The following is a 26,553-nucleotide window of genomic DNA, read 5'->3' as shown; positions in this document are numbered from 1 at the left end:
GATCTCTTCGACTTCGTATTCTCTCTCACCTTCCACTTCCAAATGGGGTGGCGGTGCAGGTTGTTGGCCCGGCAGGGGCTCAACGTCAGCAGGTTTTAGTCGGTTTATATTGAAAACAGGGTGTACTCTCATAGACGACGGCAGGTCCAAACGGTAGGCGTACGGGCTAATCACTTCAGAAATTCGGAAGGGTCCCAAGTTCTTCCAATCCAGTTTCTTCTGCGGGCGGGCGGTCTGGATGTTCCGTGCGTCTAACCATACATATTGGCCGACGGTAAGCCGGCGGGCCGGGGTACGGTGTCGGTTCGCCTGTTCTTCGTAACGGGCTTGGGCGGCGGTCATTTCGGCGCGGGCTTGTTCCAGAATGGCTTCCATTCGGGCGGCTAGCTTTTCGGCATCCCGCTGGGCGGGCAAAGGCTGGTTCAGGGGTACCGGCTCGAATCCCATGCGGGGATGGAATCCGTAAGTCGCGTAAAACGGGGAGGTTCCGGTGGTCTCGGACTTGTGGGAGTTGGCTGTGAATTCGGCGAGGGGAAGCCAACTTTCCCAATCATCTTGCAGGTAGGCCACATAAGCTCTCAAATATTGTTCCAGGGACGCGTTAAAACGCTCGGTCTGTCCGTCAGTCTCGGGGTGGTGAGCAGTGGATAGCAGGCTGTCGATTTTCAAACGGGTTGTCAGGTGTTTCCAAAACTTCGACACGAATTGGGTGCCTCTATCCGAAACTATCGTCAGGGGCAACCCGTGTAGTTTCCATACGTGGTGTAGGTACAGGTTGGCGGTGTCCTCGGCATTGCAGGTCCCTTTACAAGGGACGAAGTGTCTCATCTTAGTCAGGCGGTCTACGACCACTAGGATGGCGTCGTGGCCGTTGCTTTGCGGCAAATGTGTGATAAAATCCATCGACAGGTGTTGCCATGAGCGTTCAGGAGTGGGCAGGGGTCGCAGGAGGCCCTGGTGGCCTTCGCGGGACGGGTTGATTCGGCGGCAGGTCTGGCATTTCTTTACCCATAATGATACGTAATGTAGCATTCCGGGCCAGTAATATTCTCGGGACAGCAGGTCGTAGGTTTTTGCTTTGCCGGGGTGACCGGCGACGGGGGAGTCGTGGCAGCGGCGCAGGATCTCGGCTTTCAGATTATTCGAATCGGGTACGTACAGTCTATTGCGGTAATACAAATAGCCGGATCGTTCTTCGCATTCGGCCAATTGCAGCTTGGGGTGGCGGTCGGCGCCTGTCCTCAACGCTTCTAGGGCAGATTGCGTTATCGGGTCGGATTCGTATCCGGCGTCTAGTAGCTCTATCAGGTGTCTTGGCAATAGGGGTTTGTTTTGGCGGATTATGGGTTGTAACCGGGTGGGGCGGGCAGGTAAATTGTGTTCTTTCAGTACGACTTGTGTTTGGTGCTTAAGTCGTTCATCCCCCTCCTCAGGCATATCCTCTGACCTCCTGGTTAGTGCGTCGGGCTTCGCTCCTTGTTTCCCGGGTCGGTAGGTGATACGGAAATTAAATCTTGACAGGAATTCGGCCCATCGGGCTTGTCGGCGGTTGAGCATTTTCGTCGTCGTGAAATATTCCAGGTTGCGGTGGTCCGTAATTACTTGGACCGGGGACGACGTCCCTTCGAGTTCCGGGCGCCATTCTTCAAAACAGCGGATAATGGCTAGCAATTCTTTGTCGTAAATCTCGTAATTGCATTCGGTAGCTGTGTGTTTTTTCGAAAAGAACGCGACGGGGCGGAGTATTCCGTCGTCGCCGTATTGTGACAATATTCCCGCAGAAACATAATCGGAAGCGTCGGTCTCCAGGATCACATCCTTTTCCCAATCGAAGTGCGCCAGTACGGGGGCTTCGGTAAACTTTCTCTTCAGCAGTCGGAAGGCGGTTTCGCAGGCGCTATTCCATTCGAATGCGACGTCTTTCTTGGTCAATCTCGTCAAAGGGGCTACGATCTTTGAGAAATCTCGGATAAAGCGCCGGTAAAAGTTGCCAAACCCCAAAAATGCTTGTACGTCAGTAAGCTTTTTGGGTGTTTGCCAGTCCAGGACAGCGGTGATTTTTTCAGGGTCCATTTTTACGCCTTCGACGCCGACCAGCAGGCCCAGGAACTTGGTTTCCGTCACGAAGAATTCGCACTTCGCGGCGTTGGCGTATAGCCCGGCTTTCCTCAGGGCTTCCAGTACGAGTTTCAAATGTTCTTCGTGTTCTGTTCGGGTGCGGCTATAAATCAAAATGTCGTCCAGGTAGGCTGTACAAAATACGTCTAAGTATTCGCGCAGGGAGTCGTTTATATATCTCTGGAACGTCGCGGGGGCTCCCGTTAGCCCGAAAGGCATGACTAGGCTCTCGTATAAGCCGAATCTCGTGCGGAATGCCGTCAGGTATTCTTCCCCCTTTTTAATCCGAATATTGTTAAAAGCGGAAACGATATCGATTTTCGAGAAGAATTTCATGCCGGCCAGGTTGTTCAGGGTCTCTCGGACTAGCGGCAGCGGGTAACGGTCTTTTACGGTAATGTTATTCAGCGCGCGGTAATCCACGCAAAACCTCAACCCTCCTCCCTGCTTCTTCACGAACAAAACGGGCGAGGCGACGGATGACGAACTGGGTCTGATAAACCCTTTTCTCAACTCTGCGGTCAGCCATTCCTTAAGGGCTATCAGCTCTTCGCGGGACATGGCGTACAGGGGGCCGAACGGCGGCGTTTTTCCTTCTATAAGCGGGATATGGTGGTCGGACGGTCGGTGTGGGGGCAGCTTCTCGGCTTCTTGCGGGGAAAATACGTCCGCGAATTCCCGGATTGTTTCGGGCAGGGTCGGCCCGTTCCTATTTTGGGGGTCGGCGGCTAGGACCTCATCAATCTGTTTCAAGGTTACGGCGTACAGTCGGCAGGATCGGCGGCGGGCGTACATGCTCGCGGCTTGCAGGGAGATAGGGGCGATATCCATTTCGCGGAGGGACGGCGGTCGGTCAGCCTGGTACTGGGGGCGGCTTTTTTTTGGTACGGCGTGTAAAGCTTTAACCTTCTCCGGTTTGTCGGGCATATTGCAGTGTCGGCGGCAATAGTCGCTGTCAAACGTAATAACGTGTGACGCGAATCCAATCGTTGGATCGTGCTGCTTTAGCCAAGGCATTCCTAGCACAATGGGGTAGTGGGCTAGCTGTGTGACGAAGAACAGCGCGTTTTTCTGGATGTGGTCCTTGATTCTCAATTGTCCTCGGACATAATGGGTGCACTTCCCACTTTCGGCGGTCCTTCCGTCGAATACTTCGATGTCGAATGGGTTTCGCAGCGGATACATTTGTAGTTGGCGTTCTTCGGCCCATCCTTGGTCGAGGAAGCATTTTCCTTCCGCACCGCAATCGGTGAGGGCATAGGTTGGGAGGTTTTGGCCCCCCACTGTCAGTTCGGCAGGCAGGATCATCAGGTCGGATCGTTGGTTATATTCCTCTTCAACGGGGAACCCGTGAACGGCGGCGGCAGAGATGCGGATCGCCGGCGGTCTATGCGCGGCCTTGGCGGCCTGGGGGCGACTTATCCCAGGCGGGCTCCGTTTTTCGAACTTCGGCTGCTGGAGCGGCTGGCGTCCGAGCCGCGGCGGGGGTTTCTAGGGAGTTTGGTTTGTATTTGGCGCGGGGATCTGGACCTGGACCTGGATCGTTCGATTCCGGCCTGGTGCAGCCGCGTGCGGCGGGTATCCGGTTCCGGGCATTTGGCAACGAAATGTTCTTGGGATCCACAACGGTAACATAGCATGTTTTCCTTGCGGTTGTGGCGGCGTTGGCTGCTCAGGTCCATAGGGTCGTTAAGCGGGAGCTCCGCGTTTGGCTTGGGGGCGGCCCGCGGTATGTCGGGTTGGGTTCGGGGAGCCGCGCGCGCGGGGGGCGCTGCGGCCCGAGGGGTACGTGTCTGTTTATTTTTATACTGCTGGTGCTGGCGGTAGCGGTTATCCAAACTTTGCAGGTGTCGGGTGAATTCGTGGTATTGGCGAGATGGGGCGGGGTTGTGGAGGAGCATGTCCTGGAGCTCTTCCGATATTCCCTGGAATAAAAGAGGGGGGAGGGCATCCTCCGGCATTTCTCCTTCCAAAGACAGGCGTTGGAACTCCGACAAATACTCGGCGAAATCTACGTTCCGCTGCTTCAGGGCATATAGTTTGTTTTGTGCGTTTTGGACGTGGTCGGGGTCCCCGAATGCCTCCTCTAGGTATTGGAGGAGATCCGTATAATCTCCGAATTGGGGTGTGCCTCCGACCATTTTGGGCAGGATCAGGTTGTACGCTTTACCGGACAGTCGACCGGCTACATAAATCAGGCGTGATTCGGGGTTGGGGAAGCGGTCTTTGTTTGAGGTCATCTTCCCCCGGATTTGGGTGGCGAAGCGGCGGAGGTCGGAGCGGGCGCCCGTAAATTTATCGGGGTCTGGAAGTCGTTCAGAAAGGCGGGCGGAGGCGGGATGTTCGGAAGCAGGCGGCGGAGTCGTTCCCATAGGAGTAACCATAAGGGGTTCAACAGGCGTGTTGGTAGTTGGGGCGGGGGTGGTTATGTGTACCGTGGGTAGCGTTACGGTCCGAACTTCCTTCAGTTCGGACCGTGTTTTCTCTAATTCGGCGAAAGCGGCATCCCGGGAGGTTATGGCGGAGGCCTTTTCCATGGCCATGGCCAGAATGTCGGCCTGCGCCTTGTCGCGGACACGGTCCGTTTCGGCGCGGGCGCGTTGGGTCTCGGCTTCCTGCATTTCTAGGCAGGAGTTCAGGCGGACGTTGCTATCGTGCAATAGTTGCAGCTTTTGGTAGGAATCGGAGATGTAAGACACCCATTGTTCAGGGTGTCCTTGTAGGTGTTCGATCAGTTCCTCGGTCGAATCGGTTAAGATCGGGGGTTGCAGTAACGCAGGCATCGCGGGCACCTAATGAAGGAGCTACGTAATGTCACGGGCAGGCAGGGCGGACAGGTAGGTGCGGGCGATCAGGTAACAGGACAGAGTATATTGGCTATCTAGTCTTCCAGGTACAGGGTAGCAGGTGGTTGTTGACGAAGACGTAGCTCGAGGAGCTACATATCGGAGACTGCAGAGATTTCGCGTAGATATACGCGCGCGAGGCGCTCGGCCCTCGCGCCTTCACGTGACAGGGGTCATGACTAAGCGACAGCCCAGTGGCTGTCCTTCAGGTCTGTGACATTAATTTTGTAAATTTATCGAACGTTACGAGTTTTTCGTAAATTTGTTAATCGGGGTTTACCAATTTCCAAACGCGTAAAATTTCGGTATTTTGGCGGTAAATTTTATACCATTTTGGCCATTTTGTTCGGAAATTTAAAACGGTAATTGGTTTTTGGAATTTTTCGTTATAAAATATGGTAAATTAAAGGGATTTTGGGAAAATAGGGGCTATTTTTAAAAATAATTTTTATTTTAAGGAAAAAGGATAAACAATTATAGACGTTATGGATGTAATTTTATAACGCAATTTGCGTAAAATAAAAATTGCAATAGTTTATTGCTGTACCGGGTTTATAATTAACGCACACCAACGTTTACGTGCAGGCAGATTGATTGGGTAGGAGAGCCATATATTGTTATAAATGGTGTTATTTAGCCTAACGAACATGACAGCGTTTTTATGGTGTTCCTAGCGCTAACTAAGCTCCTGTCGTTATATGATACCAAGATTCTACTGATTATCTAATGCAACACTAGGCAAGCACTGAGCGCCAGTGTTTAACGGTACGATAACGCCCGCACCTTTTTGGGTGGCATGTGCTGAAGAAGAAGCTGGGGTGTGAGTGATATGTTCCCGTGGCGGTCGCAGCCGGTAGCGAGCGAGCGACTACTGACTGCTTGCTTAGGCGAGTTAGATAGCTTCAGTCATGTGCTCTTCTTTCTTGACAACAAACAAGCTGCCATGCGATTGCTGTTGGGTGGCAGTTTGCTATTTCTTTCTGATTAATGTGCCGAAAGTGACGGTGGCCGAGGTCTTGGACGGATGAGTTCCTTTTTCACAGAGTAGCCGGTAAATTAGAAGGAAATAGTCAATAGCACAACATCTGGCTGTCATAATTGAGCCGTACGTATTCACCAAGGAACACATGCATCCATCCAGAACATACCCTGGCAAAACCATGTGGCATTAGTGGCGGCTCAGAAGCCGTTCGGCAGCACATGGTGCGTATTTCCAAAAGAGGCAATTCCCCCACGACGGGAGGAGTGCCCCGAGAAAAGCCCTACGGTAGTGGGAAGCGCTGAAGGTGGGCACCTATCTCGCTAAGATCGTGATTGGATTCGTTCGCTCCAGGGTTTTGATCAGTCTTGTCAAGTGTACCGTCTTATTGACAGGGACGGCCGATAGTAACGTCAAAGAAACAAAACAAACGGTCTCCAGATCCAGACCGACCCTTCAGGTTGGACTGGGGTGGGTAAGCAGAGAGAAAGACATCCATGGGCCAGAGACATCTGGATTGAAATCGGAGCCAGTAATGTACGTAGCCATCATGGAGGTTAAGCATGTCTTGGTATCTTGTCGCTCCGGTTGACTTTGATTGACTGCATGTTGCCGAGGACGGCCAGCGACTGAGGCCTAGATAATATGACGTCGGAATTACACACGCTGAAATTGGAAGCCGGCACAGTCGGGCAGTTGCTACGCGATGCGACGGGTACGTGTCTTGGGTACCTAGGTTGGGAGAGTCGGGTCGAGTCGCTTCGACGTTGAAATTGTACGAAGTAAGACGGGACAAAGCAGTGAAAAAAAAAAAAAAGAAAGGAACTGGAGATTGTAATGTTTCTTTCGGCTGAGGATCACTTCATTCGTTTCCCGCCTTCTGCCCTGACGATCTCGCTAGAATGAATTAGGAAGGAAGGATTTGTTTTTCGAGTCGAGGTCACGTGGTAGCAGTCGTAGTCCCCGCGTACCTACTTGGCCCCTACCAAGGTTACACAAGGCACCTTCTAGTCTAGGTAGGTACCTAAGGTAGGTAACGAACATGGCTCCCTGTTATTTACTCCCTGAAACCCCTAAAATCCCCTATCTTCTTCGTCAAATCTTCATCTGCCCAACTATGCGGCAAGGCCCGACCGGTCCATCAACGGTATCTTCCTTTGCCAGGGTTTCGCGATTGTGGCGAGAAAAGGGGTCCATAGATGCTACCTAGTTCTCGGCCCCGACTTACCCGTCTTTTCCCTTGATGTCCATATCCAGTTCTGCGCCTCACTAAGCCCTGCAAAACTGCGGCTGTTGCCTTCTTTTTATCTGCAAAGGGGCCACTGAATACGGCGCATACCGACAAGCCGAGTTTTGACCAGTGCTGTTGGAAAGTTTGCACATAATCATCTTACTTGCGTTTATCTGATCTGCACCGCACTGTAAATCCTGACGCCAGTAATGAGTGTCCAACAGGAGAGTCCCGTGTCACCGTGCCGCTGGAGCGATCCCTTCGGGATTTTTTTGTGTGGGCCCTGAAATCTTTAAGTGAATCCGTGATACCATATTTTAAAGTCTTGGTGCTCTTTGCCACTTGTTCATATAACTTGTTGTATCGTCTGGAAAGCCGGTGAAACGTCTTCAAGGCGCTCTGGAGAGGCGCAAGGTCGTGAAAGAAAAAGTCGGAAATATCGCAAGCGACGACCCGAAGCAAAGGCTCGATGCTTACTCCCTCTGCCTGTTATCATCTGCAATAGGTTCCGGCACAAGCAAAACCACCCCTCCCCGTCCCAACATCGCCTGGCAACTCCTCATCACCATGGCGGATCCTCCAACCTCCTGAACAAAGCCACATACTTGTGCCCCTTGTTCCTCTCGACCTTCTTGCCCTCCTCCGTCTCGCTGCGCATGATGGCGACGCAAGGGTCGGCCTCCTGCTCTTCGTCCCCGATCCTCTCAAACAGCGGGTGCGCTTCTAGGTGCTCGACCATCCACTCGTGCAGGTCCTTGACGTCGGTGATGGTGTAGACGATGCCCGAGCCCGGCCGCAGCACAAAGGCGTACTCGGAGCTGAGCGTCGTCGAAACGATGCGCTGCTTGTGCTTCCGCGCCTTGAAGTGTGGGTCAGGGAAGCAGATGAACACCTTGGAGAGCTGCCCGCGCGTGAAAAAGTTCGGCAGGAACTTCATCGTGTTGGCCCGTACGCACGCGATGTTTTGGTACGCCTGCGGGTCCGTCTCCGAATGCTGAGTCCGTAGTGCTCGGATTTTGTCCTGCACGAAGCCCGTTACCTGCGTCCGGATCTCCATACCTGAGGTGCGTGCGAAAAGGATTGGGTTAGTTGCGTGATTGAAGCGAACTCACTCTCGCTTTTCTATCTTTTCTTACCTAGTATCAAGGAGTCGGGGAGGGCGGGTGACAAAGCCATCAACAACCCGCCAAAGCCACAGCCAATATCGGCAACCTCGACATCCTTTAATAACCTCTTGGGCAGCGACTTGGTAACTGCCGACTCTTTAGAAGCAGCATCCGCATCCTCATCCGCACCTGGTGCTTTGTAGGCTGGATACAGAGGTGCCCAGTCCATATGGTCTGGCGATATGGGGCTGAGGATGGTGCCATGGTCATTAGCACAGGGCCCATTGATAAGGTATTGAAGACCGACACGAAGTGTGAATACCCACTATGTCAAATTATGATCAGAAAATGGATTTGCGTGGGCGCGTTGGCGATAGAATTTCTTCTTGGGAAGAGCCGCCGCGCCATTGCTCTTTTGCGCCTCGCGATACTCCTTGCGGAGGTTTCTATTAGGCTTTCCGGTTTGCCCCATTATGTCTTTTCTGAGGGGTCGCCTTTTTGGTGTTGCTCCCGCTTGCAAGGGTGAGTGCTTAGGAGGCAATTGACTGGGTCAAAAATACATTTGACGAATTTGTTTTTGATGCCTTCAATCAAGTTCACGCTCCATGCGACGCTAAGCTTCTTGCCCTGCCGTGGGTGGGGTTTCTCCCTGGTGGTACTAATTCGCAGTGGATCAACCCGGTAATACGGGGCTATGGGGGACTGGATTTAGAGGGGAGCTTGACTATTATGGACGGTCGCCGTTATCGGAGAGTTGTTGTCTAACAGGACCTGAATATTTGTTGTAAATAAACTCAGTCATACTTGAACCCCACCAACAATACTGAGCGAGCATCTCGTCACATACTACAACAGTAAAGAGCATATAACAACTCCCCTCGATCAGGCAGTTGTCTCATAATTATGGCTTCCCCGAAACAAGTTCATATTGCCATCATCGGTATGTACAGCAATACCTAGCCAATGCCTACCTGTTTATATCTGCGCTCTGGACTTCACCATCACGACAAACATGAGCTTTATGAAAATGTGAGAAGCCCATGAGCTAAAGCTCTCACCTAACTGTCATCATCAAAATATGAAGGCGCCGGCGGAGTTGGAAAATGCTTCCTCTCTCAGCTTCAAGCCCTGGCCAAGCGCCGACCTTCCCCTCAGCTCAGCCTCTGCTACATCTCGACAAGCAAAAAGGCCCTCTTCAACGATGACCACTCCGAGGTCTACAGCCTGACCAGCGGTGGCGCCGACCTGGTCTCGTCTCTGGCCGCCTCGTCTCGCGAGCCCCCCGCCATCCCTCAGCTAGTCGACTACCTCGCCTCGGCTCCCGCCAAGGTCGTCCTGGTCGACAACACCAGCTCCCAGGCCGTGGCCGACAGCTACCCCCAGTTCCTGCGCCGCGGCGTCAGCGTGGTCACTCCCAACAAGAAGGCATTTTCTGGCTCCTACGGGTTGTGGCGCGATATTTTCGCCGCGGCCGCCGAGTCGGGCGCAAAGGTCTATCACGAGTCGTCAGTCGGCGCCGGCCTGCCCGTCATCTCGACTCTCAAGGACCTCGTTGACACGGGCGATGAGGTCACCCGCATCGAGGGCGTCTTCAGCGGCACCATGTCGTTCCTGTTCAACTCGTTCGCCCCGACCGAAGGTCAGGGTGGAAAGTGGTCCGCCGAGGTCGCCAAGGCCAAGCAGCTTGGGTACACGGAGCCCGACCCGCGTGACGACCTCAACGGAATCGATGTTGCCCGCAAACTCACCATCCTCGCCCGCCTGGCCGGGCTTGAGGTCGAGTCGCCCACGTCGTTCCCTGTCCAGAGCTTGATCCCCAAGGCGCTCGAGTCTGCAGCCAGCGGTGACGAGTTCCTGCAGAGGCTGCCTGAATTCGACAGCGAGATGGAGGAGGTTAAGACCGCTGCGGAGAAGGAGGGCAAGGTCGTGCGCTTCGTCGGCAGCATCGATGTAGCAAACAAGCAGGTCAAGGTCGGACTGGAGAAGTTTGACCGCTCGCACCCCATCGCTGCGCTCAAGGGCAGCGACAACATCATCAGCTTCTACACCAAGCGCTATGGAAGCAACCCGCTCATTATCCAGGGCGCTGGTGCTGGTGGTGACGTTACTGCCATGGGAGTTACTGGCGATTTGATCAAGGTTTTGGGTCAGATTGCATAGTGTACCTGTATGTGAAGAAAGTTGCAAATAGGGGCTCTGAAGATGAAAATAATTAAAAATTGTCCCAGGGTCACACTGCTGACTATATTTCTCCGACCTTTGGATTTGAAAAATATGTACTTTTCTGTTCCACTGCAGTCTGCTTTTGCCGGTATCGGCCAGTTTTTTCTGCTCGATCCATGCCCCTGCGCCCAAGTTTACAAAGCCTAGCGCGTTCCTGCCTTGCCCCAGCAAACATCCCTGAGTACGCCAAAACCCAGGCGACGTCAGCGCATTCCCAACGCTGCAACCGCAATTCACTTTTCTTTCGACGACCAGGTAATCTCATCCGCATCACCATCCCCTACGCCCACCGACCTTGTCCTCTCTTTTCCTGCGTGCCCTCGTTTCTTAATTCGGGCACCTCGCAAAACACCCAACCATGCCTCAAGACCCGAACCTCTACGGCCGACCGGCCCCGAAACGCCAGCGCAAGGAAATGGACCTCTCGAGCTCCCTCTCCTTTGCCGCTCAGATGTCCTCACTGCTCCAGAAACCCGGCCAGCCATCAGCCTCCACCTCCACATCGTCATCAGCCAGGCCACGCCCATCCAAATCATCCGAGATCTTCAAAACGAAACGCAACGCCAACGATGCATCGACCACAAACGACAAGGCCCGCTCCGGCCGCACCACTACAGCCACCACCACCACCACCAGCAAAAAGGACAAGCTCCGCCTTCGCTCCCCGACAGGTACCTACGACACCGAGCGCGACCGCGAAGCCGCACGGCTGAACATGGAGGAAAAAGCCCGGCGGTACGCCGCCATGAAGCGGGGCGACTACGTTCCGACCAGCAACAGCGACCGGGCGCCGCTCGTCGACTTTGATCGCAAGTGGGCAGAGAAGCACCTCGACGAAGCCGGCAACCGCATCGACGACGCATCCTCCTCCTCCTCATCCTCCGACGAGGACGACAACAACGACACGGAACTAGTGACATACACTGACGAATTCGGCCGCGCCCGGCGCGTAACCACCGCGCAGGCACGGCGGCTGGAGCAGCGCGCACGGTCCGGCTTGGCCGCCGCCGCAGACCTGGTGGAAATGTCGGCGCGGCCGGCGGCGCCGCAAGGCTTGATATTCGGCGATGCAATCCAGGGCGAGGCGTTTGCGGCGGCCGACGCCGATGCCATGGAGAATCTGGCACGGAAGCGGGACCGGTCCGCTACGCCGCCTCCCGCGACGCATTACGATGCGCGGCAGGAGATGCGCGGTCGTGGTGTCGGGTTCTATTCATTCACGGCGGGCGACGAGGAGGCAAGGAAGAGGGAGATGGAGGGGTTGGAGGCCGAAAGGCGCGAGACGGAGAGGGTCAGGGCCGAGAGGGAGGAGAAGCTCCGCGCGAGGAGGGAGGATGCCGAGAGAAGGAGGCGGGAGATTGAGGAGCGGAGGAGGGAGGTAGGGGAGAAGAGGGCCAAGAAGCTCGCTGAGAACTTTTTGGACGGCTTGGGGATGGATCTGGGCGGTGCTGGTGCTGCGGTTGATCCTGCTGTCAAGGGGCAAAAGGATGAGGAGAGCAGAACTTCAGATAGTCCTCTCCCCGACGGCGCAAGTAGACCTGAGGATGGGACTGAAGCAGACGACAAGAAGTAGGGTGAATCTGGTTATTGGTATCTATCTGGGAGAGCTATCTCGGAAATATATCTGACATGCCTCATCCACAATCTGATTTGCCCTCGCATGTCTGCACTTGTGCGGTGTATATCAATATACAAAACGTTGTGCTACTTTGGCCTGCCAAAGCTGAAGAGTTATTCTGAGCATTACTGCATTCTGTGAAGACTATAGGTAAACATGTCCATCGAATTTAGATGGGCGGGTAAAAATTGCCCTGAAACAAAAATTCCAGCCGCCTCGTAAGAAAAAGAAAAAAAATAGAGTGAAAATGGGTGTGTAGAAATTGATATAATAGGCGCGAAGAAAGTAAGATTGGGGTGGCATGAGGTATGAGGAAGCCCAAGAGCTCCAAGGCTCCGGAAGACCTAGGCAGGCAGGCAACAGGAAATGTAAAACCAGACAAAGATAATAGTTAGAAATAAGAAGATATCCACCGCTCAGGTTAATCACCAGGTTGACAGCTGACTTGCAACGAAAAAAAATTATTAAGAAGTTGGTAAGTGTGGAAACAAACAAAAAAAGAAGTATAATAGAAGCAGATAGGTCAGGGAGACTTCTGTGCATTGATATATAACACAACGATGAAGTCTTTTCCTAACTTGCCACCTCCTTTGATATAAGAAAACAGTCGTGTAAGTAAGGGGAATGTGTAAGCGACCACTTTCGTAAAAATATATGTAGAAGAACATAGCAAGTGAGGAAATCAGGTCCTCTGCAGTCAAAAGTGAGTAACCGCTCCGCAATGCAAAGGGAAAACGTAAAAGAAAACGCCCCTCGGTTGGCCGTATTTTTTGGGTTTTGACGACGATCGCATATTTTGCTGTATTGCTGTAAGTAGACGACACCAAAAAAGGTTTTGTGCAAGTATGGAAAGAAAAACAAACGAACCTCCGAGATATGAAAAGAAACAACGGGAACGATGATGGGCAGTCACAGTCTGAGGCTCATCCGAGGATATATAGTAACAAAACGACACAAAAAAGCAAGCGAAATTAGGTCATAAACCATACGCATCCACAGTCGCTTATGTCGGCCGGATCTCTGCGAACGATCTGGTGCGATTCGTCTTCTGGGTATTCCTCCTCCTCCTCCTCCTCCTCCTCCTTCTCACTACGCTTTGTCAGCGGTGGGCTGTTCCCCTGCTCTTGGATGGTGATCTCCACAGGCTTCCCATTGGCCATGACCGGCTTGGCTGTGCCGCCATTCTCAATCAAGACTTGTCGACAGACAGGCCGAGGCGAGTTTTGAACGCGCCGCTCCTCGAGCTTGACCACCTTCGGGTATTCCGGCAGCACCGAGCCGAACTCAGAAGCATCACCGGGCGTGATGGTTGGCGTCGGGACGGGAGTCGGGAGTGGGAAGCGATCGGTAGCGCCAAAGAGGTCAGAGAAAACACCAGTCGGAACTGCTGTCCCAGTCAAAAATGGAAACGGTGCTGCTCGAGTGAGCGTCGGAAGGGTTGGCGTGGGGGCCCCTGCGGCTATGCTGGATGCCCTGTCGCCTATTCGTGTCGGGGTGGTACTCTGGTTGGGGTATATGAATATCTCGAGCAGGGTGTCGGGCCAGGTGCAGATCCATGGCTTGTCGCCAGGCTGAGCAGCCCACTTGTGCCTGAAGTCGTTAGGTCCAAAAACCGGCGGGTTCAGTGCCCGGCGGAATCTAGCTGCCGAGTTTGGCGACGTGGCTGAAAGCATGCCCTCGGGAACTATGACAGTCTTGTTGAATGGCAGCATCTTGAACCAAGCTGGGCCTCGGCTCGGCTCAAGCAGGTCATTGACGGTCTGTAGGATATGAGTTCCCTGGATAACCTGAGGCTGTGTACCATACGCATAGAGCCCGTTGTTAATGGTCAAGGTCTCGTTGGCCCCGATCGATACGCTGTATTTGTCGGATTCCTTCCTTACGTCCATGGTCATGGCGGCGCCAAGTCCGAATATAATGCTGCAAGACCAGGCTGGGGCATGTGTCGTGTCGTTGAAACAAATGTTTGGTTGCTGTCTGATAACAAGAGGCATTCCAAACCTGCCCTCGGGTAGGTCGGGTAGGTCTTTTGGTTTGGGTATCGGTGCGGCGTCGTACAAAGGTGGAGTGTCTGGCGACGGCCCTCCCGGTGATTCTCTGTCTCGCTCTCGTCTGGCAACAACGGTTCCAACGACGGCGCCTAGTATTATCCCCATGACAAGAAGCCCGGTGAGAGCCAGAAGAACAACCCAGTATGGAATCATGCCGCAAAGCCTTCGTTTTCCCGCTGCCCGCCACCGCTTCGCAGGTTTCTCATTTTCCAACACGATTGCGGCGGCCGCGGTGTTTATGTTGTGCTGACTGAGGTTTGTCGCTGATAGATAACTTCCCGAGGAGTGGCGAAGGTGTGGCGAGGTGAGATCGTCTATCGAATCGAATTCTGGGTTTCTCGCTGCTATGCCCATTCCGCCAGCACCGGGGATCGGTAGCGGTGCCTGCACCAAGTTATCCGGTCGTCGCTGCTGATAAACTTGCGGTTGGGTTGACGGGGGTGGTGACGATAGTGAACTGAGAGCCTCTGCATCCCTCACTTTGCGAGCGTACTGCTCATCGGGGTATCTTGTATATGGTGGAAGCTCCTCTGTGTGTCCGTGAGGGCCGATCAAGCCACCGATTTCCTCACCGTCAGGCCCCAATCTTCGTCTGTAACTGTCCGTAGCAACACCTGGAAATCCAGGAATCCCTCCTGCCAGACCAGGCCCAGAGATGATCTGACCAATACCACCAGTGTTTTGGGCGTATAGACCATAAGGATTCCCTGGACCTATAGGGCGCACGAAGGGCTGCTCTGCCGATGGCCTAGCTGTTGATGTGGTGTTTACGCTCAGGGATCGGTTGAGGCCAATGTCTTGCCGGTACAATGTGTAAGGATGCGACGGACCAGATGGGCCCTGATATGACTGTTCCCGCACAAGTACAGGCGCAGCGTCGGTGAAAGCCGATGATGTGGTAGATATCGAGGTTGCTGAGCTAACCTGACGAGAGAGCGGATATGACGGTCTTGCGTTGTGGAACGGATGTAGGCCCTCGCTGCCAAATGCATGTTCTCTTGCGTATGGGTCGTCTGGTGGTGGTTTTGAGATACTCGATTGTCGACTCAGCGGCGATACTGTCAGGTTCCGATCTACCGGCATCGACGGAATGGGATCTCCATCGCTCAAGTAAGATACCACTAAATTCCTGTCCGCGAATGACGCTGTTGAGGTTACCGCGTTTGGTCTAAATCCATCGCAAACACCCATAGCCTGGAGCATAATATCATCCTCATCTTCGACTGGAGTTGGCGTTCCTGTCTGCTCCCGGCGTGACTCCTTCCACTCAACATCTGGAGACTTTGAATCACGCGAGTCCATTGAGATGTATGACCCTGGTTGTTGCCGACTTGAAAGCTGCCTGTAGACTGCACAATCTCAGGCAGCGGGATGATGAATCGTGGTCCACTGCGCAGCAGCTCGGCACCTAACTCGCCGGTTCAGCGAGATTTACCGTTCCTGACCATTCAACTCTGGTTTTGTGATTGTTGGACCAAGTAAGTTCACTGGGGATTGTTCAGCAAAACTATCCTCCTGATCTGGATCTCGCCTCAGTCTCGATTGCTGTCAGCAGCGGCGTCGTGGTGGTGACAAGTTGCGAACAGAGATGGCGATCTTGATTATACGAATCTTGGAGTTCTCGAGATGACAGTTTGATTGTGGACGGTCAGGTTTGATTAGGGGTTGAGACGAGAACGAAAGGCGTATTCCCGTCTTGATGCGCAAGTTTAGCTAATACGGGAGCCTTAGGGTAACAGTATAAACCCCCATACTAAGCCGTCGGAGAGGGCGAGACTACAGCCCGACGATGTATGCCCGAGCCCACACTTTGCCTCAGATGGCAATTCAGCAATCGCAAAGTCTCGCTGGTTTCGGACTTGGGCTTGGGGGCAGGAGACAGGCTCTGCTATTGGCCAGATCGTAGACTAGAGGCCGAGGACTGTTTGGCACCAGCTTAATTCCTGCTGAGTACACGGGAGGGTATGGCCCGGCAGACGCCCCGTGCGGTCACCAGTATCGTCTATTGTAAGGAGTGAATAGGGGAAGAGATGAAGGGGTGGCGTCTATGTATCAGTCCGCTCGGACTGGCGCTGTACCTGTCTGTCAAGCGCGGGGCTGGCGAAGTACTATCGACCACGCTAGGCCCTTAGCCAGGAGTACTAGGTCAGGGTCAGACTGTCTGTGTTCCTGTTGGACGGTTGTAACAGGATTGGGGGTACCCATGGGCTAATGCGCAGTTTGTGTGAATAAGAATACGGGCAAAGTAAATAAATCTGCATCAGCTGCCTTGACTGATGGGTTTTGGTGTTGTGCTGTATGTAAGCCTATAACAAAAGAACAGTTTCAACTTCAATGGACTGCTTGGATAAAGTGATTGGCAGCTTTTTATGCCTTCATACGGTAGCGATGCGTCTTTCTGCTGACTGCTTGAACAACAATTACCCGGCCTAAAGTCCGGAGATTTGAGTTGCTAAGAGATACTAACCATAAATTTGATCCTTCGGCTCGCTGTTCAAACAGCAGAGATGTATGGGTATGATATGTACGGTAAGCAAGAGGAGAACATGGAAATAGGCAGCTGATCATCTCAGCCTAATCTGGTGATTTGACCAAGAAGGGATGGTTCTACGACGATTCAGTTGAAAATAGGCAATTGCCTAGTTGATTTGTTGATAGTGAACCGAAGCAAGCCTTGGTTGAGGGGTGTTCATCTTGAACAGAAAAAGCATCATATCAGAGTTTGCCGCTTGGTTTGGGTCTATTCTCGCAGCCTGCAAAAGCACAGCTGATACAAATAACAGGGTCTAGGAAAGCCAAAGTACCATCAAGGTGGTAGATGACCGAGCCCAACGCAGGTGAAGTCAATAATAGCATGTATAATGTCAGGCCGCTTGAGGGGAAAAGGGCTTGGGAACATGAAATATATGAGATGAAGCCGCCTTTTCCTTTGGGCGCCGGGGGTCCAAGCGTGTCGTGGGTGATTTGGGGCAAGAAAGAAAAGAGGCTAGAACCCGGAACATAGGATATGGACGACATTGATTGACTCGACCCTTGCATTTGCATCTTGGGTGCGATCTAAAAGCTCGGATCTATACGCTCGAGACAAGAGATGAAGAGAGAATCCGAAGTGTGGTTGGGATTGTGCAGCTTACTTGCGCAGGCAAGTTGCTGCAAAGTGCATCGCTGTGTGCTTTGCTTGCTGCTGGGGGGGATGGAGCCCAAGTCCAGTCGACAAATGATTTCGAACCATGACGGTCGGTCAATATGAACTGGTTTGTAAAAAAAAGATCCAGATATTAAACATCGAGCAATCCTGATGGCGTTACACGTCTCTGGCATCGGTTAAACAATCATAAACATAAACAAATATAGGTGCAAAAGAGTTGTTTTGGTGACGGCGGGGGTCAAGATCTCTTGGCTTCAGAATGCCGAACTGGACAGGGTCAGACGGCTTGGGCGGGAAAGGCGGGTACACACGGACTTATTGTGGTCCACTATTGGTGATTTAATGATTGGACGACGAAGGAATACGGGGGCCTCATAGTGGGCCAATTCCATGCGTGCCATCGCTTGGGAAAGAGCAGTTTATGATAAGCGATTGAGAGCCACCAAAAGAACTTTCTTTTACCTCATGTTGGAGCAATTCAATTCGATTTGGTTCCGATTCCAAGTTCTACCGGTAGATCGTTTCCATACACTGAAAATTCTCCAAAAGTCTTACCAGACAGTGCCACAGTGGCAGCACTCAGATCCCAGAACTTTTATTAAACTCGGATTTGACATGGACTGTGCCAAGAACGCTCACTCGAACGGGCGAGCAATCCGGTCGGGTTCGTGCAGCACAGTAATCACTTGTCAAGTGTGCTCAGCTCCGGGCTGGGCGGGGTGAAGCGATCCGGAGCTGAACTTGTCTACCTAGGCTTGCTAGGGTAGGTCCGGATTTTATTTGTCACAAACAAACGCAAATAATATATCAACAACGCCAGGGACCGTCGATCAGGTTTTCTTGTTCTGCATCTCATACAACACAACTTGATCGATTTGATTGTTTGTACACGTTGCAAACGACCGCGTCCCCTCTCCGGTCACACATAACCACAATTTACTCACCTATCCATCTCTACTGATTACTGCGTGCCTTGGTCAGGGAGGCAGGCTGCCACCACCTTGGATGTTACTTTTGGGCTCGGTCAAGTGTTCGAGTGCGGGGTCTGACCAAGCACAGCGTCTGGGCTGGATTTTTCTCCTTTTTCTTTTGTGTTTCTATCTGGGTCAAGTCTCATTTCCTGCAGCAAGCCGAAGCCAAAGTGCAGTGCTACGCAAAAGTTGCAATCGGAGCTGCAAATCTGCATCAAGCCCACTCTTCCCACACATTGAAAAGGTACGGTACCAGTGGCACTGTACATGCACGCTGCCCTTTGCTCACCTAGAATCACGGTTTGAGTAATATCCGGATGGGTAGTTGCAGGTACCGTTAGGGGGATGGTTCTCTTCACGTTCCCTCCTTTCCAGAGCACATGGGAAAAGACCGGACGGACGGACGGACGGACGGATATCGCCTTGATTAACTGTTTGTGCAGTTTTGATGCCCACACAACGCTCTTGTTTTCAATCATTCCTGTCAACCACTCACGTTATGGATACTTGCCCAAGTTCCTCCTGTGCTGCTTGTCATGGACAAATTCCAAAATAATAATTGAATTTGAAATGATGACTGACACGCAAGCTGCGCCCGAAATATATTGGAGTTGCTGCATGCCGCACACCTTGGCTGCAGGCAAGAGGAGGGTTGCTTTCGAGTCTGGTAGGTCAAGATCTCGGGTGGCTCCAGCACTTCAGCCTGCATGCTGCGTGCAAGGTCGTCTCACGCATATCACATCGGAAACAAATAAATGTACCAGTAGCAAGATTCTCCAGGGTCTAGTCTATATCAGCATTTGGTACCTACTCCGTACACAACCCACCTTGGCCTGCCCGCCTCTTACTCGCCTATATTTTGCATGCGACCCAAAAACCCCTCTTCTCCTCTTGGACGCCCGTCCACTAAAAACTGTCTAAACCCTCCGACCTTGTCTTTAGCTCGGCTGCAGACCTTATCCTCTTCCCGTTTGTTGCTTCTCTGTCTCGCCCACCTCCGTTCCTCCTTTGCTTGCCTCGTTCCACTCTTGCGGCTCTCGACTGCAGCTACCTGCGCTGCGGGCCTCCCACAGGCGAACTCCTTTTTGGGGTGCTTGGTCTCTGCACGCCAGCAGACCGCCTGGATGTTCTGCATGTCCTTTTTCCTCCGCTCACTGGTCCTCTCAGATTGCTGCCGAAGTGTGATATCGATCCAGAAGAGTATTCCTGGGTCTTATTACCACTCATGATTCGCTCATCCCTGGGACAGAATCTGCACAACGGGCCATCCTTCTGCGTTTGGTGCTACCCCAATAGTCGTCGTTTGGATCCGCCCGACTTCAGTGCACGGCAAGAGACGGTGTCAGCCAGCTCAGTCGTCGATTGAGTTGTTCCTTTGTCGTTCTTGTTCTCTCTTTTGGTCAGGAAATCTTTGCCCAATCGTATTCAGAGAGTGTGTACCTTTACGCCCAACTACAATGAGAGATTGCCTAGCTCCCAGAGCCTCAAAGATGTGCAAACAGAGCCCTTGTTGTGATATATTTCACCGTGTCTCGCCTATTCTTAAACATGATGCTACCAGTTCGAATCATCCGCCACATTTACCTAGAGCAGACTGAATCATCTCGATCATCGAGCCCAGCTGGATAGCTACCAAGCCCCCATGTCTCCTTTGGCGTAGGGCAAGCAAGTCTACCTTGTCCTCACTTACGAGGGGCCTTTCCCACAGACCCCTGTCTCTACTATCTGTGCTTCCTATTCTAGATCAAGAGGTCTCCGCTCCTTGGCTCCGATCTGATCTGTTTCCGGCTCCAACACCCAACCCAGCTGTTCTGCGCAGGTCATAATCCCCCTGTCGCTTTCCCTCCTTCTTCCTTCCCATCCCCCCTCACCACCACCACACTCCCGAACAGTGGCGACTGCCGCTCTTCGGCCGTGAACCGACGGACAAGCAAAACACCAACGACCCCTCTCCAGACCATAACAACCCCCGTCCACACTGTTGGCAGCTTCCCCATAGAAAGCAGAGTCAGCAATGGCCCGCACGGCAAAGTCGTCGGCCTCGCGGAGGTCCGGTCGCTCATCCGGCTCGTCGACGTCCTCCAACAAGACGGTGCAGACCGAGACGTCCAAGCACAGCGTGCCCATAAAGTCGGCGGCGACCTCATTCCTCATCTATTTCGCCGGGGGCCGCCCGAGCCGCCACTCGCACCTGCGCAAGGAAAAGGTCACCACCGAGACCGACTACGGCGAGTACACCACCACCTACATCGAGGACCAGTGGTACTTTGTCGGACAGCACTACGCCTACGAGGAAGACGACGACGGCTCCGTCTACAGCGGCAGCAGCTCATCATCCCCGACCCCCCGCCGCAGGAAGCCAATGGCGGGCCGTCGCCGTCCGCCGGATTCCGACTCCGACTCGGATTCGGACTCTTCCTCGTCTGGCGATAGCGCCGCCCCATATAACCCCGCCCCGAGGCCCGGTCCTCCAGGGGGCGTGCGCGCCGCGCCTCCTCCTGGCATGCGCCCGCCAGGCCCGCCCGGCCCGCCCGGCATGCGTCCGCCGTTCCCTCCGGGGGCTGGCGTGCCGCGCGCCTTCCCGCCTGGCGCAAGACCCATGCGCCCGCCAGGGATGCCAGGTCCGCCAGGGGGACCGCCGGGCATGCCGGGTGGTATGAGACCACCAATGCCCAGGCCGATGGGTGCAGCTGGTGGGCCTCCTCCTCCTCCTCCGCCGCCTGTCGGTTGATTTCATGAGGACGGGCATTGTTACCGTTGCTTGGGCTGTAATGACTTTTTATGTCAAAAGAGATAGCCGCCGGGGAATGTTTGTCGTTTATAACGATCCTGCCCCGAATGCTTGCCTCTCGAGTTTTTCTTGTTTTTCTTATTCCTTGCGGGTTCGAGTCTCATGTGGAAATCATTTTTGGATATTTGGGTTTGAGAAAACGGTGTTATATGGTGTTTATTGGAATTACGGAAGGGGGTACGGTATGGGGGTAACGTTCAAGATATCTCTTAGGCAAGGGGGCGTTTTGCTATTCTTCTTTTTCTTTTTTGCCGCTGATTGCAAGGGCCGTTCTTGCCGTCTTTATCTTTTTCTCTTCCAATCCATGTATCATAACTATATCATTTGAAAGAAAACATTATATGCGAACCGTTTCACTGCAACTGTCTCTCTCGATAAAATAAGCAGTCTTTTTGGGGGTTTCTTACATTGTAGTTTCTCTCTATCCCTTCCCTCAATTCATTTGTTCCGTTTCATCAAGGCTAAGGTATAGGTACAATTCAACTCTTCATCTTTGGCCAAACTACAGTTTCCCGGAACACGGCAAGTGCCGTACGTACCTTCTCATGCCGATAACACATCAGTCCAGACAGTCTTTCAGGGCACCATACAGGCATCGCAGTTCTGTGTTAACGCGTTCGTCTTATTTATGCCTCTGCATCGCAAGTGGAAAAGACTGGTAGCCGTCAAGTTAGTGCTCCGTCGTAGTCTAGATAAGGGTCTGCTTTCTCAAGGTTCATAGGACGGTCTCGTTACTTGTAAAGCTAATTTCAATTTTTTTATAATTATTTGCTCAAGAAGCTTCTCCATAATAAACCTCAACTTGCAAAGATCTAAGTTGTTTAAAGCGCCGCCCAAAACACAAAAGTATATACACCGCGAGGCAGAACCCATTGACGATGGCATTGGAGACTTCCGCCATGCAGTACACGCTACCTAACGCTCATGTGGCAAGCCAGGTAAGGTAAATGCTCTCTCCACAACAGTCCGAATCACATGCGTATTTCCCAGATGCTTGTACTGTGCAGCATCTGCACCACCCAATCGCAATCAAAAACAAGCTGACAAGCGACTAGCAGAAGTGCATATGACGCCGTGTCGCACCTCGAAGGAAGGGTCTCGCCTACTTCCATTGAGGCAATAGGTTTTATTCATGGCCAATAGGTTTCACTCGAGACCATCAGCCTCTATTAATAGCTTTCGGGTATCGTCATTCCAATGAGGCATGCGAGCAGCCAGCTCTCCTTATGCCTTGACGCTGTAGGTTCGCTTGAACATGTCGTCGACGTTCTCCAGGTAGTAGGTTCCGTTCACGATGGTGCTGACATCGCCAGTGGGGGTAAAGTTCTTCTGGAGGTGGGCCTTCTTGCGCATCTCGCACATCTAGGGATCAGAAATGTCAGCAGATGTCGTACAATATCATGAAAATGCCACTCGCGTTATTCTTACATCGTCATATGTCTGCGGCTGGACGGCGCGCCTGGCCTCGAGCCTGTTGGGAATGTCAAGCGCCTTTGAGATCGTCTCGGTGCTGCCGTTGACGCGGAAAGACAGGAAGCTGGCAGCCAAGCCAGAGCCGTAGCTGAAAAGACCGATGCGCTTGCCCTGAAGAGTAGCGCTGTCGACGTGGCCGATCAAGCTGGACAGACCACCCCAGACGCTAGCGCAGTACATGTTGCCGCAAAGGGTGGCAACCTGGATGCCGGGGTTGACACGCTCCTGGAAGCGCTTCTTGGTCAGGGCCATGAAGGCCTTCTCAACACCCTTGTCGGTAAGCGACTTCTCGTAGTCCATATCGCGCAGCTCCCCGGGGACCTCGGCAAAGGCAGGGTGGTCGGGGTTGGCGAGGTAGTCGTGGTACAGCAGGCGGGCGTACGACTTTTGCACAAGCTTGCAGGTGGGCGAGTGGAAGGCGATGTAGTCAAAGCGGTCCAGGGGGGTCTTGGAGCTGTCTGCGGCGCCGTTGCCGTTGGCGTGGCCGTTCTGGAGCTGAGCCTCACGCTTGTTGTAGGCACGGTAGGCGCCATCCAATGCCTTGGTGTAGCAGGTGAGCGAGAAGTGGCCGTCAACGTAGGGATACTCGCTGGCCAGGTCGGGCTTGTAGAAGTCGTAGGCGTGCTGCATGAAAGAGCCACGCAGACCGGGCTCAACGACGATGGGGGCGTCGGGGCCAACCAGCATGGCGACGCAGCCGGCGCCACCGGTGGGGCGGGCGTTGCCCTTGGCGTAAAGGGCAATATCTCCAGCAACGACGATAGCGTCACGGCCGTCCCAGCCGGAACCCTCAATCCAGTTGACCGAGTTGATCAAGGCGTTGGTGCCGCCGTAGCAGGCGTTGACGGTGTCGACACCCTCGATGTTGGTGTTGTCGCCGAAAAGCTGCATCAGCACCGACTTGACCGACTTGGACTTGTCCAAGAGGGTCTCGGTGCCGACCTCAAGGCGGCCGACGGAGTTGGTGTCAATGGCATACTTCTTGAGCAGGTTGGAAGTGGCCGTCAAGGCGAGGGAGTAGATGTCTATGGGCAGCGATCGCGGTTAGACGCGCCTCTCTCAGACAAAATTATTGGCAAGCCTGTGGGCAAGGGGTGCGGTGCGGGGCATGTATAATGAGCGACAGGGGGCAATTTGGAGGGGTTCAGTGGCGCCAACATCCCACCAACTAACCTTCGCGGTCGTCGCAAAAGGCCATCTTGGTCTGCCCAAGGCCAATGGTGTATTTTCCGGAGCTAACGCCATCGAACTTTTCGAGCTCGGATTGCTCGACGTACTGAGTTTAGTGAGGCTGGGTTAGTGCTTGGTTTGGTACAGGCAAAAGGCGACCTTGAAGGGATTGCAGATAATAGGTGGGGGAGCGATGTCGGATCCAGGTTTCCGTGGCGCGTGTAGAATTTTGGGTCGAGGGGTTGCATTTTTTTTTCTTCTTGTGAACAGTACCAACCTGACTGGGGAAGTAGATTTCAATGGCCTTGATGCCAATGTTCTGCGGACGGGACGCCATTGTGAGGGAGAGACTGATGAACTGGAGAACTAAAAAGCTCGCTGGGGATGTCGGAGATTTTCGAAAGAGGAGAGCAGGCGAGCGGGCGGAGGAAATAAAGTACTGTTCTGTTGTTGCTTGTCAGTGCCTGCATACGGTCTCGTTCCCTTTTGTATCCCTTTCACCGCTGTTTCGTGTCCCTAGAGTTTGGTTCTTTTCTTGGACGAATTCGGAACCAGAACAGCACAGACACAGAAAATAAGATCATCCACTTGGGTGCATAAAAATGCGATGACAAAACACAAACAACACACACACACACCCCCCGAAGGTCTGTTTTTGAGGTGGCTTGCAGATATACCGAGATATCAAGGTTAAAGTTGCCAACTTGGTAGGAACCTAAATACCTAAGTAGGTAACTAAGGGGGCTCACCGGATACTCGGACCGGACCAACTGCTTCGGGGGTGAGGTGTGGTGGTGTGTGTAAAAAAAAAAGGTATAAACAGATGACAAGTTCGGCGTTCAACTTACAGCAAAAAAACAGTCCGTTGACTCTCGGGCCTTTTGGTGATGAACAAAAAAAAGGAACCGAAGCTGTCCTCTACTGCAAACAGAGACGGGAAATGAGCAGGCCGAGGGACTTTTTAAAGATGCTCCGGTCGCATTAAAGGAGGGTCAAGCTAAGAAAGATGAGCCCAGCAAGACCCAGACCCAGTTGTACACAGTTATCTAAATCTCCAGGGTTTCGATCTATGTGGGGATATCGACCTCGAGAGACGACGTAGCAGGCCGCGAAGTCAACGGACCAGGCCGTTGATGGCGCAGCTCGATGAAATTGCAGTATCCACCTTTGAAGGAACTGCTGCTGTATTCTATTGTCGCTGTTGGCGCTGTTGTCCTTGATCGTCAAAAGAGCCAAAACACTGTGCTCCTCGTTGTACACACCTACCTGGGTGACCTCTAGGCCTACAGTAGGTCACTTGGAAACAGTACCTACCTTAACTTACCTAGGCAAGCTATTCCGAGCATACCTACCTTGCCCACCCAGGTACCTTGGGTAATTCCTTCCACTTACACATGCCATTAAATGTTCTTGGGCGATTTTGATAATCACGAGATAGCTGCATGGCTGCCTTACAACGTCTGGAAATTGCTTCTCCTCCCCCCCGTTTTTTTCTTTTTAACCTGACATGTGCGTCATCGTCAGCATGGCACCCTTCCCATTTAGGCATTTTGACGATGTAGCTCGCAAATACCCCATGATAATAGGGGACTTTATTCTGCCTGTCATGTGCTGTCTGCAGAAGCATGCCATCGTATCCCTGTCTACTTGGCATTCAAGGTATGAAATAGTCGGTGTCAACATGACTACCACCTAGTCCGTACTCCGTACACTTTACCTACCTTGCCTACCTAGGTTTGTATTCTATACAAATCCGTTCTCCGTAGACGGATGGCTCGGGTCAATTAACAACAGAAAAAAAACGCAACAACACACCTCAACAAGCCCATGTCCCGGTACACACACACACACACACACAAAGAAAAAAAAAGAGAGAAAAAAAACCACTCATCTCACCTGACAGGCGTAGTGTCAACACCGTGCCTTAGCTCTATCTTATGAAAGCAGGAATAAGAAAGAAAGAAACAAACGATCAAAAATTGAAACCCTCAATTCTCGTTAGGAACCGCTTACCCATCCATCCACACTAAACTGGACTTACTGGCGGCAACCTAATCATCATAGTACACCTATTATCCCTCAACAATTGTTGCCTCGGCAGTGAGAGAGGAAGGACATGTTTGGGTTGTTGAGAACCTTTCTTTGATCAATTTTGTTTTAAGCTTTAGTTCCGTCTGATACAAATTAAACAAAAAGAGAAAGAAGTAAAAAAAAAAAAAAAAAAAAAAAACTAGCAGACACATCAGACACCAACGCACCTGAGCCGGTATGATCTACTGCAGGAACATGCAATACCAACAAACTCCATGTACGCCGTATGTACGGAAGTATGGACCTAGCCAGCTGTTCATTTTTAGTATTTTTTCCACCGGCAAAATCTGAGCCATGCGCGCGCCGTTAGCTGGCGTGTCTTGGCATACTGGGCAAGATCTTTTCCAACTAAAGTTGACGGATCTTTTTTGATAGGGATGTCCTTGACGAACGAACCTGCACGACTCGTTATGTTCACCCTACAAATTGGACTTGGCACGGTGCACGTCTGCACTGGATACCGAACCACCACCAGCATCATGAATGTGAATATGGCGAAAGTCTCGACACGTATATTGGTGGACTAGCACTGGGTGGGGCCAATTTGTAGTAGGTTGGATAACGGATCATGTAGATTCGCTTCACGTAGCCGGTGCTATCAAAAAAGGATAGCATCTTTCCATTCCAGCATCATTGCCAACCTTGGAATGTTACACCGTATCAGGGTGAAATCCCAAAAGTCGGATTCGTCCGTCTTACTTGTCTTACGTCGGCAACAGCCGCAGCAGACGCGCAGC

General features: G+C 52.6%; 8 protein-coding genes across 8 annotated transcripts; 4 read left to right on the top strand and 4 right to left on the bottom strand.

Moving 5' to 3' along the window:
- Positions 1–6,728: 6,728 nt before the first annotated feature.
- Positions 6,729–8,916, bottom strand: MGG_01021 (tRNA (guanine-N(7)-)-methyltransferase). The gene is made up of 3 exons (XM_003717875.1): positions 8,607–8,916; positions 8,311–8,528; positions 6,729–8,233 (listed from the first exon to the last, which is right to left on the bottom strand). Exons 1-3 carry the CDS (start codon positions 8,750–8,752, stop codon positions 7,737–7,739), a joined length of 861 nt encoding a protein of 286 aa, XP_003717923.1. The 5' UTR covers positions 8,753–8,916; the 3' UTR covers positions 6,729–7,736.
- A 123-nt stretch (positions 8,917–9,039) lies between these two features.
- On the top strand, positions 9,040–10,515 carry MGG_11450 (homoserine dehydrogenase). Its single transcript, XM_003717874.1, has 2 exons — positions 9,040–9,220; positions 9,365–10,515. Exons 1-2 carry the CDS (start codon positions 9,184–9,186, stop codon positions 10,438–10,440), a joined length of 1,113 nt encoding a protein of 370 aa, XP_003717922.1. The 5' UTR covers positions 9,040–9,183; the 3' UTR covers positions 10,441–10,515.
- Positions 10,516–10,861: 346 nt separating this feature from the next.
- MGG_01022 (uncharacterized protein) lies at positions 10,862–12,076 on the top strand (the record flags this gene model as incomplete). Its single annotated transcript, XM_003717873.1, has 1 exon — positions 10,862–12,076. The coding sequence occupies one exon, from the start codon at positions 10,862–10,864 to the stop codon at positions 12,074–12,076; it is 1,215 nt and encodes a 404-aa protein (XP_003717921.1).
- Positions 12,077–12,898: 822 nt separating this feature from the next.
- MGG_01023 (uncharacterized protein) lies at positions 12,899–15,478 on the bottom strand. Its single transcript, XM_003717872.1, has 2 exons — positions 12,989–15,478; positions 12,899–12,920 (listed from the first exon to the last, which is right to left on the bottom strand). Exon 1 carries the CDS (start codon positions 15,472–15,474, stop codon positions 13,093–13,095), a length of 2,382 nt encoding a protein of 793 aa, XP_003717920.1. The 5' UTR covers positions 15,475–15,478; the 3' UTR covers positions 12,899–12,920; positions 12,989–13,092.
- A 1,924-nt stretch (positions 15,479–17,402) lies between these two features.
- Positions 17,403–17,658, top strand: MGG_17326 (uncharacterized protein; the record flags this gene model as incomplete). The annotated part of the gene is made up of 2 exons (XM_003717871.1): positions 17,403–17,426; positions 17,527–17,658. 2 exons carry the CDS (start codon positions 17,403–17,405, stop codon positions 17,656–17,658), a joined length of 156 nt encoding a protein of 51 aa, XP_003717919.1.
- Positions 17,659–20,022: 2,364 nt separating this feature from the next.
- MGG_01025 (uncharacterized protein) lies at positions 20,023–21,437 on the top strand. The gene has a single exon (XM_003717870.1). It carries the CDS (start codon positions 20,306–20,308, stop codon positions 21,020–21,022), a length of 717 nt encoding a protein of 238 aa, XP_003717918.1. The 5' UTR covers positions 20,023–20,305; the 3' UTR covers positions 21,023–21,437.
- Positions 21,438–21,807: 370 nt separating this feature from the next.
- Positions 21,808–24,680, bottom strand: MGG_01026 (hydroxymethylglutaryl-CoA synthase). Its single transcript, XM_003717869.1, has 5 exons — positions 24,574–24,680; positions 24,003–24,169; positions 23,729–23,831; positions 22,511–23,580; positions 21,808–22,444 (listed from the first exon to the last, which is right to left on the bottom strand). Exons 2-5 carry the CDS (start codon positions 24,060–24,062, stop codon positions 22,307–22,309), a joined length of 1,371 nt encoding a protein of 456 aa, XP_003717917.1. The 5' UTR covers positions 24,063–24,169; positions 24,574–24,680; the 3' UTR covers positions 21,808–22,306.
- Positions 24,681–24,792: 112 nt separating this feature from the next.
- On the bottom strand, positions 24,793–25,367 carry MGG_17325 (uncharacterized protein; the record flags this gene model as incomplete). The annotated part of the gene is made up of 2 exons (XM_003717868.1): positions 24,793–24,940; positions 25,114–25,367. Coding segments are annotated over 2 exons (402 nt in total), but the record flags the coding sequence as incomplete, so codon positions are not given.
- Between the last annotated feature and the right edge of the window lie 1,186 nt (positions 25,368–26,553).

This window comes from Pyricularia oryzae, chromosome 5 (genome assembly GCF_000002495.2).
Source record: "Pyricularia oryzae 70-15 chromosome 5, whole genome shotgun sequence".
Taxonomy (NCBI): domain Eukaryota; kingdom Fungi; phylum Ascomycota; class Sordariomycetes; order Magnaporthales; family Pyriculariaceae; genus Pyricularia; species Pyricularia oryzae.
This window is presented reverse-complemented; position numbering and strand designations above follow the sequence as displayed.

Bases quoted from the DNA above. Each gene is read 5' to 3' on its own strand.
- MGG_01021 (XM_003717875.1), bottom strand. From the start codon at position 8,752: ATGGGGCAAACCGGAAAGCCTAATAGAAACCTCCGCAAGGAGTATCGC. The intron at 8,529-8,606 runs GTGGGTATTCAC...CACCATCCTCAG, and splicing joins TCTGATCATAATTTGACATA to CCCCATATCGCCAGACCATA. The intron at 8,234-8,310 runs GTAAGAAAAGAT...CACGCACCTCAG, and splicing joins CCCCGACTCCTTGATACTAG to GTATGGAGATCCGGACGCAG.
- MGG_11450 (XM_003717874.1), top strand. From the start codon at position 9,184: ATGGCTTCCCCGAAACAAGTTCATATTGCCATCATCG. The intron at 9,221-9,364 runs GTATGTACAGCA...CAAAATATGAAG, and splicing joins AGTTCATATTGCCATCATCG to GCGCCGGCGGAGTTGGAAAA.
- MGG_01023 (XM_003717872.1), bottom strand. From the start codon at position 15,474: ATGGACTCGCGTGATTCAAAGTCTCCAGATGTTGAGTGGAAGGAGTCA.
- MGG_01025 (XM_003717870.1), top strand. From the start codon at position 20,306: ATGGCCCGCACGGCAAAGTCGTCGGCCTCGCGGAGGTCCGGTCGCTCA.
- MGG_01026 (XM_003717869.1), bottom strand. From the start codon at position 24,062: ATGGCGTCCCGTCCGCAGAACATTGGCATCAAGGCCATTGAAATCTAC. The intron at 23,832-24,002 runs GTTGGTACTGTT...CACTAAACTCAG, and splicing joins AAATCTACTTCCCCAGTCAG to TACGTCGAGCAATCCGAGCT. The intron at 23,581-23,728 runs GTTAGTTGGTGG...CGCTGCCCATAG, and splicing joins CTTTTGCGACGACCGCGAAG to ACATCTACTCCCTCGCCTTG.